We start from the raw sequence: 14,636 nt of genomic DNA, 5'->3' as shown, positions 1-14,636 counted from the left end.
CAACCAGCAAATTAGAATCTGGCTTCATTCGTCAGTCTTCATATCTAAAAAAAGTTATCATAAAGAGCATTTGTTTACATAATAATATGATGAAAGCTCATTAGGGCTGTGCCAAATCATACCGTCAATGATATTACTGGTAAAAAAAAACAGTAAAATACCTCTTATGTTGTTGTACTAATGAATGATGCTATCTGCAAGATTCAGTGTTAGATATGTTTTCCATATCAATATCAATATCATTGCAATACAATTTTCAGGCTACATCACCCACTCACGAGGCTCATCATGACTAAAACCCAACATCGTTGTATCCTTTAAAAAAACCTCAATGGAGCACTTAGAGCTATAAAAGTTGTTTGTCTCAGTCTACACAGCTAATTATTATAAAAAGGAAACTTGTTTTCATTTTATGAATCGTGACTTTGTAGGAACCAGAGAGTAAAAAGAATAATTTGGTTCTATATTTGAAGGTGGAAACGTTCACATCCTTTTATTATGTGAGCATCTTCTGTAACCCCCACTCCCCAGAGGAACAGAATCCTTTTAAAATGGAAAACACAAAGCCCTTTAACATATCTGTGCAACCCGAGCAGGAACAGAAACAGGGGAAACCCTCTCTTCCTGTTGACTGACTAGTTTCCTGGTGACGACATTAACATCACCGAGGGCCCAGTAAACATCCTGACTTCCCCTGCAAACCCTGAGAAAACTTCAGCTGGTAATGACTCCCCGTGGATTTCTAAAAGCAAGTCCGTAATCTCAATAACTTGAGTCGGTTTCACCGGAAGGTAAACCAAATCAAACATTATGGCTGAAGGAGGCATAATAAGGAATCCCTAAATGAAACATATCCACTTAGAAATATCATGAAAACTATGGAACAATATAGAAAAAAAATTAAAACTGCTTATGTAATAAAGAAAAAAACTAAACTGAAATGTGACGTCCTGGGATGAAAACGAGCGAAACTCACCAGCAGCATGGCCTGCTCATGAAGGAGCTGCTGTTGGAGGATCTCCAGGTGCCTCTGCTCCTCCTCCAACTGACGGCGAATATACTCCTGTCAATCAAACACACCCCGTCACGCTGACATTAGTTAACTGCGTGTGAAAGGCAAACATGCTGAAAAAGATCAACCCTGACAGAACATTTTCCTAAAAGAACTATAATTTTAAGAGGCCTGATCTGCACATTATGGTAACTGTATAGGGATTTATGCTCCAAATATAGATCATTCCTATTTAAGGTTCCCACGACACGACTAACTGACCGCTACTGGCTTCTATATTTGTTTTCTGTAAGAAAAAAAAAAAAACCTGCTTTGATTTGTCAATCAACCAGCCTGAGCAGCACCACCCAACACTTATACTGAGTTCAGGTTTTGCATTTTGGTACATTTGTATGAGTTATCCTATACCCAAAATAAGAACAACCTCTAAACTACCAAAAATAATCCAAATTGATGTAGACATGTTATTTTTATAACTGTTATACAATATAACTCCTTACACAAACATAATCCACCAAAAGAATGTTTTTTTAATAAAGGGTTGTGGTTAGTATTCTTCAAAAAATTGGAGTAAGTTTTTTTAATGGCTTGTTTTGCACTCTGCACTAACTTTGTGTGAAATGAAATGCTTTTTGGATTTCAAATTTAATAGTTTGCATCTTCCCAAATACATACCCAGTTGCTGAACCACTTTGAAAAGGACATAACCCCCTCCTCCTTCCTTGTGTCAGTACCTGCTCTCGGTCGGCCCTCCTCTTCTCTTCCTCTGCCCTCCTGCGCTCCTCCTCCTCTTTGCGCCGTCGCTCCATCTCCTCGATGCGTCTCTTCTCTTCCTGCTCCCGCCGGCGCTGCTCGCGCTCCTGCTGCCTCCTCATCTCACGCTCGCGGCGTTGTTGCTGTGGGTGAGAACAAGAGGCAAATTCTGACAAAAATCTCCCCCGTGTCCCAGCTCAGATTTAAGTTCATCTGTCCTTTAACATGAGATCACACAGCTTATGTTGGCTCTTCACTGTGCAACAATAAATGGCACTGTTGAACTGTAACTCTGATTTGGCCTCTGTGAGTCAAATAAGTATCTATTTTAACATTTGAATTTTTTTCTCCTCATAAAAAATGTAAAGGAAGTTTCTGTCTTAATATCGTCAAATTGGAAATAAGTTGAAACTTATTATAAAAAAAATGAGAAAGGTGAGATTTTGGAGTTGGACAAATCCGGTGATTGCAGCCTAGATTTTCATGTCTTTAGGAGAAATAAGAAACATTATGCTTATTTGCAACATAAATGTTAAGATTTGCATATCTGAGTGAAAAAAAAAACCCACAGAAAAACCAGTGTAAATTCCACAGAGACTTGTTGGAATGTAACAAGTTACCATATTAACTTTTAAAGTGCTGCTTTTAAACTGGACCTTGAAAAGAGATTTAAAGATTAAGTTTTTCTGTTATTCAGTGAAAGTCATATCCTGCAGCTTCTGAGTTGTGGGCCATTAATGCAGAAATTTTGTCCTCAATGTCCAGGGATTTTAAAGCAGAAGGGCCGTGAGCAGTTATATATACTCAACTGTGCCTCTCACGGTATGATCTAAAGGCACAGCTAAGAATTCAAATCCAAACTCTTCTCTCTTGTTACCGACTCCTTCCGGCTGATAAGTCGCAGTTCATTTTACATGTGCCCAGCAGCTGTTTAAATTACCAGGAAACTCCTCTCCATGCTGCTTTATATTACATCCTCATTTCTGTGTTTGTCAGGCACTCTTTCATCACTTCGTTTTTTTTCTTCATTCGTATTAAAGTTCTCCTGCTCCCTCTGTTTCAATCTGTGCTATCAGCGTTCATTTTATTCTCCTCCTAAGACGAAAAGCAACCGGGCTTGTGTAGACTAACAGATATGAACCACAGCTTAATAAGATAAAGGATAATTACATACTAAATTTTCCAAATTCTTCTCTGAGGGCATTTTCCCCCCACTGCAGCCCAAAATTGATTTGGAGGTGTAATATGTTAAATTATCAACTAACAATCTAACCAATAACCTCAAAGTCAGATGTCTTCAATCTTATTACAGAAAAAACACCAAGCTATAACAAGCTGGAGCTAAAGGGAAGTTCTGAATATATATATATATATTCCAGTGAGGAGAAGATAAATGTAAAAAGAGGATAAACTGTAATACAGAGTCCCTGACATTACTGTTCTACAAATATGTTTTAAACACCATAACAGCCAAAGACTATGTAAAATTTACATTTACTTCTTTTGATTAGAAAAAAATAATAATATCAAATGAAGATCTTCACCCTGGAAATATCGACCTGAACCCCACAATTAGTTATTCTTTTGTTTCAACGTTCTCTGTTTACATTATAAATTTTCATTATTTGGCTGACAGCAGGATATTGTTGACCACAATGGGTGTAACAGTGCACATAAGTCAGCTCGGTACAACTGCTAGTCTTTTTTTTGCTTCTTGCATTGCTTTGTTGTAGAGTGCAATTAGCAACATGCGTGAAAAAAAATATGTGTGCCCTCATCTAGATGAAAGTGGCGATCGCCTGTAACGAACGTATTGTTTGTTGGATTGCACACACCGGACCCTGACTTCTGTACTGGGATAAATAAATGTACCATTGCTCCTCTATTGGCAAATGTGTGTTTAAACCACGATTGGCGGTTTTGCATGTTTTCCACAAATGATGAGTTTCTTTAATGTCATACCCTTCATCAGGATTTAACACAAACATTTATAGGTCCAAATATGTTAACACACAATTGCTATCTTTATTACACTGTAGTGATGATTTGTGCAAATTTAAGTACATTGTATTTATATTTAAACCCACAAATGAAAAAACAAAAGAAATACAAATATTATAGCCACTCTCACTTTAAGAGTGCCCACACCAGACTCTGTGAACTCCCAGCTTTGAGCCAGTTGTTTCTGTATGATACTGTTACTGTTAAATATTAAACAGCTGGATGTATGTCAGATACTGTATGAGGCCTTTGTGCTCACCTCCTCCAGCCGCCTCCGCTGCTCCTTCTGCTGCTCGATTCGTTTCTGCCTCTCAGCCAGCAGCTGCCGCTTGTACTCCTCTTGTTCGCGGAGCTGCTGCTCCTGGAGGAGCTGTTGGCGACGCAGGGCCTCCGAGCGCTCCTTGTTCTCCTGCTGCAGCCGGATGAAGTCACGACGCAAAGTTGACTCGCCCGGCACGTTGACTATGGAGCTACATGGAAAAGACAATAAGAATAATTAAAGCTTGTATCAAAGAAATCAACATGCAAGGTGTAAAGTTTCTGATTTTCTTTATTGGTTTAGAACATTAGTTCAATTGTGTTTTCTAAATAATTTGTAAAATTAGAGCTTGATCCTTAAGTAGCACTGCAAATGGGTGAAAATGCAGCTATGTACATTTGAACGATACTGTGTAATCGTAATGAGCTATTATATCTTTCTACAAGAAGTCATGTGTTTTGAGTTAACTTTCAAATCAATTTGACCCGTTCTCTTCTAGGCTTTCTGTAAGTTTAACAAAAATCGTTCACTGGCTGCTTTGCAACACATTTTCAATCCAGTCTTTGTAATTGACAATACACTACACTACAGCTAATGAAATGTGGAAATCATCTTGTTGGTACATATAGGTGTTTGACATTTTTGTAGGCTCAAAGAAAGAATCAAATTCAAATGTGTCTTTGTGAAACTAAGTAACAAAAGTGCCAAAAGATCCAGTTTATTGCTGTCACAAGTTGACACAACACTGCTTCATTCTTTGAGTTTAAGATAAGACAAGATAAGATATTCCTTTATTAATCCCGCAGGATTAATAAAGGAATTTGCCACCAATTAGGAGCCATTTTCTGCTCTTGTACTGTTTGTATAGTTCTGTAAATCTGAGCAAAAGAAAATATGACAATGAAACAGCTTTCATGCTTTAAAACCATTTAAACAAAACATAAAAATGTTTTATTTTACTTTTGCCCTGTTGTCTAAATCCCCACTAAGGGGCAGATTTACTACAACATTGTCAGATTTAATGTAAATTTACAAATAAGGCAATGATAAATTTGCAACTGATGTGGACACAGTCATCTCATACTTTCTATGCCTAAAATTTGGAGTAGAGAAGAGGTTTACGGATTACAGCAGAACCAATAAAAAGTTTTTTTTGTTTCTTTAATTTGTGCCAAAGTGCGCAAGTGAAACACTTGAACAAGGGATCAGGTCGGTGCTTGACCTGTCGTCAGTAAATGACAGGCTCTTTAATATAAAATGGTGCTTGTTTTTAACTTTGTACTGCTCTCAGTAGATGCATTTTGGTCATTTTGACCTGCTTACCATCAGCTAAAGACCCCACTAGGATCTTCAAGACCTACATAACCTGTTAGAAACTGGCTAGATTGCAAGTAAACCTCCTTCAGTCTGGAGGTAATCATGGCAATCATTATGTTGCTACGCTCTCAGAAGTCACAAAATAGGTTTTCCCTGCAATTTTCTGTGTTTCCCAAGATGCTCTCTTGCGCCTTCAGCCTGCACTAAATGTCAGCAGCATGTTGTCAATACAGTACTTCCACATTGTGGTACTGGTGCATCTTGCTTATTGTCAAAGAGCAGAATAAGACTGAGTGTATGTGGTGGTGCGGAATTCACTGGTGTGTGTGTGTAAAGCACAAATTGGTTTTTGCAGCCACATGACGAGCACATGGAACAATACTATTGGCTGTAGGAGGCAGGATGCAATGTCTGTAGCCAAGAACTATGCTACAGCTTACATGCAGCAGTGCCAGCATGGTGTGGGAGCATGGCCAGTCCTGCTTCAAATGTTGATCTTCTATCATGATAAGCTGCCACCATGCTTTCCCCAAACTCTACTTAGGAACCCAATACACTGCCACCACAATGATATTCCACCATGACCTTTCTACGCAGGTTTTGTGAATGCTTATAGCCATCCTTGACCTGTCTACTAGATACTGGATGTGATGCAGAGCCCTCTGTGCTCCAAATACAACAGTAAAGTTTTTGCCAAGACCTTTCCAATCCACATTCTAGCTGATTTTTTTTTACCTTGTGGCGGGGTCATCATCCAGATGATTTGTTTTTTAGATTTGTTTTTTTTAGTAATTTCTTTGTGGTTCCTTTTGCATTTTCCTTTTTATTGTTAGTGTTTTTTTCCTCTTTGTGATCATTTTTTTTGTATTTTGTGACATTAGTTTAGTTATGTTCCTTGTGTTTCCATTGTGATGTTTTCTTTGTGTTCAGTTCCTCTGTGCCACCAGTCACTTCTCCTCCAGTCAGTACTTTTCTGTTACCAGTCTGCTCCGCCCATCCACACCTGTCTCCTAACCAATTAGTCTTACCTGCAGATACTTCGTCATACACCTCAGCCTTTATACTTTGTCAGTACCCTTTCACCTATGGTCAAGCAATGTATACCGTCATGCTTCATACTGTTATTCTCCTGTGTTCCCTCAAGCTCTGTTAGTTGGCATCTTTCTGCTGCCTCGTCAGCTTTTTGTTTCGTAATCCTTTTGGTTTTATTAAATTTTAAGTTTGCTCTGGAGTTCCCTGTGTCAGCCTGCATTCCTGGGTTCATCCTTTCCCGACCCGTGACACACAAAGGCTATTTCTAAATTACAAACAGATGCTAAACTACTCTTGATGATAAATCTTCCCCCATGATGACACATGGCAATAACTATCTCATTAGTTTGCCACATGAGGAGGGGTTATGGTGTGATATCTCACTTATTGCAGCACCACTTCATAAGACATGTGTAAAGTAATTTGGGCTCATAAAGAGAAAGAAATCATTCATGAAAATTATGCAATGAAAGTTTCTAATTCCTGTCAAACACTTTATAATAACCTTGGCTCTCCTTCTTGCTCAGAAGCTTCTTCTTCCTCTTCCTCGCTTCCACTGTATTCATACTCTGTCTCATCTGGGGAAAAAAATGATCAACACATGAGCTGTCATCATTTTAAACTTGCCTTCAAAAGATCTGCAACTGTAAACAGACGACTCACCTTTCTCGCCCCTCTTCTTCTTGGTTCTGTCGATGTGGTCTTTGAGCTGGATGCGGACCTGCCTCTCATTGGGCTGGTCCCGGATGAAGGGGTGTTTCAGAAGCTGCTCTGTAGGAGGACGCTGGGTGTAGTTCTTCACCAGGCAGCCCTCAATAAAGCTGAAAAACTTTTTTGACCTGTTGGGATGGTTGTATGTGATTTTAGGAGTTAGGAGGTGTTCAGATGTTCACTCAAACTGAAGATGCAAGGGAAACTTTAGGTGACACTATAAAGATGGAAAAAGTTATTGCACCATTTTTTGGACTTCAGTCGAGGTGGAGGGTTTCTGGGAATGAGGAAGAGGGCTCTCATTGGATGCATGTCACACAGGGCTGAAGGAAACAACAACAAAAAAAACAGATCAGAGAAAAAAAAACATGTGTGAAGATGAAATGCTAAGTTCAAGGAAAAAAAAATAACAACTCAACGAATCAGTGGTGAATTTGACAGACTGTGTAACACCTGTTTTCCTCTATTTTTTTTAGCAATTTCTTTTAAATTTCCCACAAACTGGCATCTTCACTAACTCTGAAAAGCTACAAAAATTGTTTGCAAAAATTGTACAAATCTTGTACTTACGGGGAGCTCCTTCCGCCATCTCAATGGCTGTTATTCCACAGGACCACAGATCACTCTGAAGGACAGAAAGCAAGCACATTTGCACACACATTCAGGATTGTTCCTCTCAATAACACATCTATTATCGCCTTCCGCCAAGAAAGGTGCCCAGTCGTGTAAAAAAAGCAAATATATCATTCACCAGTGGACAAATTTTAATTAAAGAATCAGCAGGCAATCACTGGATGTACATCTACAACTGATTAACTTTTGTAGTCACACCAATTCAAGATGGCTGTCACAGCTTTTTCAACCTTAGTGAACAAAAAAAAGACTATGACTCATTTTTACAGATACTGAGCTCATATTTGGTGTGGTAGTAGCTGAGAGTCATTACCAATACATTATTCATGATACAAATACATGATCTGACAGATCATTAGAACTTTGGCAGGCACTTTGGTGAGCAATACGTATTTCTTCAAGGAATGCTACTTTCATTTTTACCAATAATCTGAACTTTTAAAGCTTTGTGAGAAGTCTAAGGAAAGGGCAGGAAAAAAGTATGTTCATAAAGCTGACTTCAGTCTCTTTCTTACATATATTAAGCTTCACAACAGACAAAATGCTTGAATTGTCGCAGTACTTCCTAACTATTTTTTCTTAAAACCTCACTTTTTACACCGACAGAAGAGTTGCACCCCTCCTCTGTTCCTATGTGCATGAATGATAAAAAGAAAAATTCACTCATTTAGTTTTGTTAATAATATACACCATATATTTTGACTTTCCATAAAATATTGACAGTCAGTGCCTTGATCTGGCATACCTCTGTCCAAAGAATAAGTTTTTTATCTGGTTTAGAGGAAATGTTTTTAATTATATACTAAGAGCGTTTGCACCATTAATGCCTCGTGTCCCTTCCCATCATGACAATGCCCCTGTCCTTACCCTGTAGTCATAGGTAGCATCAGGATTTTCATCACAGGCTATAACCTCCGGAGCCATCCAATACGGAGTCCCAATGAAGGTGTTCCTCCGACCGACTGTCCGGTCCAGCTGAGCACTCACACCAAAATCCACTGAAGAAAAACACAACAGAAATCCATCCAAGGTGGTTTGACACAGTTTCCTTTTGCAGAGTTCTTTGTGTGTAAATAACTCTCCTCGTGTCTATATGCCAGTTATTCAATGACTTTATTTTATGTTGCTTAACTTGCGTTCAAAATCAGTTTGCAAGAACTGCTTAAGCACCAGAGAAATGAGATTAAAACTCTTTAAATCCTGTAGGAAAGTAGGTAGAAAATACAGGAGGGATAATTTAACCCTAAAGTGTGTGTGTGTATGTGTATATATATATATATATATATATATATATATATATATATATATATATACCGGTATATATGTGTGTGTGTGTGTGGGTGTCTTTGTGGTGTGCGTGGTTGTGTATGTACTGGTGCAAACATGCAACTGCAGAAAGTAAAACTTTTTAAGAAAACAATTAAAATCTAAAGATTTTGGTTAGTAATAATTTGTCAAACCAGTCATGCTCTTCCATTTTATACCATAATCCAGAAAACGTAAAAGCTCGTACCCAGTTTGACTTCAGCATTTTCAGTCAGTAGGACATTTTGACCCTTGATGTCACGGTGGATGACATGATGAGCGTGAAGGTGAGCTAATCCCTGCAGAAAATCCCAGAATAAAAAATATATAACATACTCACTGCTTTGCTAATGGGTTTTTTTTTGTGTTTTCAACTGTGAATAATAGCTCACCCTGAGGATCTCTCTAGAGATGTAAGCAATCCAGTCCTCCTTCAGCGTGTTGCCTTTGGTGTTTTTCACCAGATCTGTGATGGAGCCAGCACCACAGAACTCCATCACTAGCTGGAGGAGACAAGAAAACAGTTAAAAATGCACATAACCACTCATCATCTGCCAAAGGTGCTACAGACAGCCTTTTAAATACATATAAATAAATATGACATTTTGGTGTAGTGCAAACTTAGACAAACATGGCCTTGGAGATCTGTTCAGCTTCTAATGTGTTTTTTCCAACCAAGGCAAATCAAAATGTATTACTGCTCTGTGCTGAGTGCCACATAATGCTTTGAAAGGATTAGATGACCAGAGCAGTAAAAGACCAGAGAAAAAAAATCACTTACAACCCATATAAACTGAGCAATGATTGATACAGGAAGTAATGCATGTGTGAGTTGTATATATATATATATATTTTTTTTTTTTTATTCTTATGTGCAAGAAAAGGGGCATTTACTAACCCCCTGGAAGACAGACAGAGACATAAACTGCATCTTCAGCAGCTGATATAAGTACTAGCTTTGGTCCCCATTGAAATGGATAGGCTCCTTGCCCCAGTGACTCTCCACAGGATCTGATATCTGATGCATGGATTCTGTGATAACGCTGGACGCAACACTAACTGAAGACTGACTTAGTAATGTCAGGATCTTTTTTAAAGGTAGGTATTGGGACAGCACTGAGTCAAAAGCAAAATTCCCAAAGGGGACAATTAAGTATATATTGTATTGCATTGCCCTGTATTGTATCACATTGAATCATATTGTATCATATTATTTTTAAATCATTTAATATCGTGTTGTTTTGTAGTGCTATCATGTTAAATTGTAAGTACCGTATTGTATTGCAAAGCGTTGTATTGTATTGCATTTGTGTCAAATTGTATTGCATCACATAGTATTAAATTATATTGTATTGAATTGTACTGTATTGAAATTTTGCCATGAGGGTTTTTGTGTTGATTTTGTTGTTTTATCATGTTTAGTTTTTTTAGATCTTGTTTTGTGCTGTTTTCTGTTAATTTCCTCCCTGTATCATATACCCTCAGTCAGGCTCCTTATTACTCATCTGTCCCTCATTTGCTAATCAGTCCAGCTGCACTCACTTGGTCATCATCCCTCCCAGTACTTACACTCCCAGCTCAAAGTCACTCATTGTTCAATCCTACTGTTTGCATCCTGTTTTCCCTGTTTAGTTTATTGCTCTGTGGTTTGTGTTTGCTGTCTAGTTTTGGTGTTTTTTTTTTTGTTTGTTGGTTTTGTGCTGCATCATCAGCCTGTTTTGTTTTCTTAATTAAAGTTTTTAGTTTTCTTTAAAGTTCTCTGCCTCAGCATTTACACTATGGGTCCTCACACTACAACACTATGACAACACACTCATACTGTACTATACTCTATCCCAATTTCATCAAAGAAATTAGGAAAAAAAAAAAAAAACTTAACGTGGTTTCCTGCACATTTTGAGAGCAGTGCACTTTACTACGCTAAAATCACACCTTAAAAATGTATTTTCTAAATTTCAGGTTTTGATGTCAATGTCAAAGTTTTTTATGACTAAAGTTTGAGAATGAAATACACTTTATTGTGAAACTTGAAACGAGGAACAAGTTTAAAATTCTCATTCTCAGGTAGGTCTCATTTTGGTTCAGTTTTGATCAAACTGGTTAAGCAGTTTACTACAAGTTTTTTTTGTTATTATTGGAAACCTTTAAAGCAGAAGAACAATGAAAAAACTGTACGGTGTGAAATAATTGAAATAATTTAAAGTTTGGATCAGTCTGTTCAAGACAACAGATATTTAGACAATCACAATGATTTTAAGTTATATGTTTGCAGAACTGTCCTCACACAGAGACTGCAGTCCTGACATTTTCCAGAGAAATGCTTCTAGGTCTCATAAGTGGAAACGCCAATATTTGCACCAGCATTCGCTCCAAAATCTTTCAGACAGCTTCTTTGTAAAATGTCTAAAGGACATGATGCTGAGCTGAAGTGAAACTCGGGCACTGTGATGGACCTCTCGAACGGTGACCACTAGAGAAAGGAAGTGGTTGGAAGGAGAGATGAATAATTTGTCTCAGCATTGTGGATTACTTTTCATCTTGTGGTGCATAATGTTTCATGTTGACCCGATAATCAGAAGTGCACATAAAGCACAAAGCATGAAGCTGTCACGGTGCAGGCTGTAAAAAGGTTGTGGAAGCAGCTGTAAAAACAAACACGAGGCTGTGATGTGGAGTGAGAGTGAATTTTGCTCCGAAGAAACAGCATAAAAGTCATAAAACAAACTAATTCTGACCTCAACATAAACTGTGATCATCATTACTTGATTTGTTTTATCTATTTTTTTTTAATATTCCTCTAAACTGTGGTCAATCAATGAGCTATCTACAGTGCCTTTCCACTGACCGCCACTTCAGATAATCTGAACTATAGCTTTTTAGAGTTTTCAGACTACCGATCTGCAATATCTTTAGTGCTTGCACAGCCAAAAATCTGAGAAAAATAACTGTTTTAATATTCAGAGAGGAATTCTTATCGGGCTTGTTTCCTTCTATTTAGTATATTATACAGGGTAATGGTGATATAAATGCAAGTTTATTTAAAACTTCTTCAAGTTCATTGTTCATGGTTTAAGTTTTTGTTTAAATTGGAGATGAAACATTTGGGCCATTTTTTTTTTAATTTAAAAAAGGGAGTTTGTAGCATTACCAGCATTATCAATCTGTTGAATTTACAGCATTTAATCATTTAGCTGCTTTGACATTAAAGTTCAATATATGCTTCAGTCTTGGCTGCATGCATAAATTGTTCCATTTGCACAAGATTGGCTAGGCAGGGGATATTAATAAGGGTTTCCTAGTTATACATTTTTTAAACTGCATAATATATATTGGAAGTTTCCTAAACAATGTTGTATGAAAAACATATCTTTTACTTCACCTGACAACCCTGCCACCGCTTTTGGAGAGATAAATAAACACTCCAATAGATAAAACTTTACAATTTCATACAGAGTAAATGTTTTTTTACAACTGGTCATTTTTTTCTAAATAATTCATATCAAGCATACTGCGTTGTCTTAAAAAAATAGCCTTATTTGTTTGAAAACACATCCTGTCTAAGTCCTATGAACAGTTCATCAGAAACCTGAATACTTTACTGCTCCTGGGATAGTTTCAAACTTGTGTTGAGTTGGAAAACATCTATATTTGTTACTCCATCTGACCAAGTCATATTTTTGTTCACTAAATATTATGGAAAATTATATTGGCCAAAAAGCCAACATGTCCACTTATCCTCAGATTACTGAAAAGCTTCACCCATCTGAAAGAAGCTGGAGTCAAGGCTAAGTTTCAGTGGGATTTACTTTGTGTCGTACAGGTCGTTTCTGTTAGCTGAACAGCGAACTCACCCAGAGTTGGTCGTCGTGGCCTGGTGGACTTTTCTTGATGAAGGCTCCATAGTATGTGGCTATGTTTCTGTGGTGGGAATACTTCTTCAGCATGTTGATTTCCAGCTTAATTTCCTCCTCTTCATCCTATGAAAGGGTGAAACGAAGGGAATCCTGTTACTGTAAAACTAAGTCACTGCTATTCCCTGTGAAACAGAAGAGAAGCAATTATACTGCTAATAGAAATAACTGCAAGTCAGCCAACATAAACAAAATAAAAGGTTGGTTTTCTTTTACTGAAGCTCTTCAAGTGGTAAACTAAAAAAATGCACAATTAGCAGATACACTAAAAATTGGGAAGTGGGTAATATTCACCTTCATAAACATCATAATCTCCTTTGTCACTTTTACTTTACAATTTTATTTTTATTATAATTGTAGAGATAATGTCTTCCAGCTCTCTTTTAATGTTTTTTTATTTTTTATTTTTAGGTATAAACTCTTAATTAGTTTTACAAACACTGCAATGAAAAGCTTAAATGTTTTTGGACAAAAAATTTGGACAGAAGTGTTTTATATATCAGACTACTAGAGTAACAGTCTTAGATGAGCAAGTAAAAAGTCAAAATTGTTAAACAAAATATTTATAATTATCAAATGAAAATTATGCAGGTTTATTAATTACACAACTAAATATTCATTGGCATTTAAAGCTAAAAGTTGTTTTTTATTGCTGAAACATGGTAAGTCTAATAGAAAATGTGAGAGTGAATTTTTATTTATGCATATTTAAGTTTTAAAAAACACATTTGTTTTTTTTCTTTATGCTTGGTTTATTGTGTTTAGTAAGAAGCAACCACTTACACATTAAAATCTGCTCCTTTTTTCTTAGAGACACACTTCAAAGATCGTAAAGTCATGATAATAAAAAAAAACCTGGTTTGTTCCTGTTTGTTGGCTTTTAGTTTGTTTATTTAAAAAAAAAAACATGTGAAAGTAAGGAAACAAGTTGGTCTCATTACTGGACATAATCTGGCCTAAACTCAAACTATAACACATTCAAACCAATCTCCTTATATTCACAAAGGAAAATGCTCTGAGCGCATAAAAGGAAAAATTGTTGGTGTTTTCACACCACAGCTTGAGGCTTTTTGGGAATTTACCTGTAACTTTTCCTAAAAATACACACAAAAAAACAACAAATGTGCACAGACATCGATGATTAATTACCAGTTGAGGAAAATCAAGCTATTATTACTACAACCTGAATGACATTTACGTTCTCCGTCTCTGTGTGGAAGAACTTCTGCAAAATCCCCCTAAACCTGAACACCATCCAGAAATCACTGGAGAGGCTGAAACACCAGCAACTGTTTCTGTGGTTAAGGATTTAGTTATTGCGACTCTGCTTCTTTGTAGTTTGCACTAGTTAAATATGTAGAGAAATGACAAAACAGTCAAAAATAAAAATAAAAACTCCAAAGTACTGCAGCACAAAACGCCTCGGCACAAATAAAGCTTTGTGTATAAAGTCCAACAACACACTGTTCCAGGTGATTTGTGTCATGCAGTGTGACTGAAAACAATCATATAAGATTAAGTAAATTTAATGTGGAACAAAAACATAAAAATGGCCTCAGGAAACAAAATATGAAGTTAGATTAGAGCAGTTGTTTACCTTAGGAGTTATCGTTAATCTACCAAAACATTATCCAGCCTGTACATTTCACATCTCCTACTCTGCTGCCTGTCACATTCAGCCCTGGTTATCCTTAAAGGAGAC

General features: G+C 37.0%; 1 protein-coding gene across 5 annotated transcripts in view; it reads right to left on the bottom strand.

Annotated features, from left to right (window-relative positions):
• Positions 1-14,636, bottom strand: part of LOC108244197 (mitogen-activated protein kinase kinase kinase kinase 4) — a 109,618-nt gene that overhangs the window by 31,335 nt on the left and 63,647 nt on the right. For all 5 annotated transcript variants that reach the window (XM_017430161.3, XM_017430164.3, XM_017430162.3 and 2 more), the window contains exons 4-14: positions 12,875-13,000; positions 9,416-9,526; positions 9,232-9,322; positions 8,586-8,716; positions 7,656-7,710; positions 7,330-7,408; positions 7,038-7,213; positions 6,880-6,952; positions 4,026-4,236; positions 1,747-1,908; positions 977-1,063 (exon numbers count right to left, since the gene is read on the bottom strand). In XM_017430161.3, the coding sequence (XP_017285650.1) occupies positions 977-1,063; positions 1,747-1,908; positions 4,026-4,236; positions 6,880-6,952; positions 7,038-7,213; positions 7,330-7,408; positions 7,656-7,710; positions 8,586-8,716; positions 9,232-9,322; positions 9,416-9,526; positions 12,875-13,000 (1,302 nt within the window). The remainder of the gene's footprint in view (positions 1-976; positions 1,064-1,746; positions 1,909-4,025; positions 4,237-6,879; positions 6,953-7,037; positions 7,214-7,329; positions 7,409-7,655; positions 7,711-8,585; positions 8,717-9,231; positions 9,323-9,415; positions 9,527-12,874; positions 13,001-14,636) is intronic.

The sequence above is a fragment of the Kryptolebias marmoratus genome, linkage group LG6, assembly GCF_001649575.2.
Source record: "Kryptolebias marmoratus isolate JLee-2015 linkage group LG6, ASM164957v2, whole genome shotgun sequence".
In the NCBI taxonomy this organism is placed as follows: domain Eukaryota; kingdom Metazoa; phylum Chordata; class Actinopteri; order Cyprinodontiformes; family Rivulidae; genus Kryptolebias; species Kryptolebias marmoratus.
The sequence above is the reverse complement of the archived record's forward strand: the minus strand, read 5'-3'. Positions and strand labels throughout refer to the sequence as shown.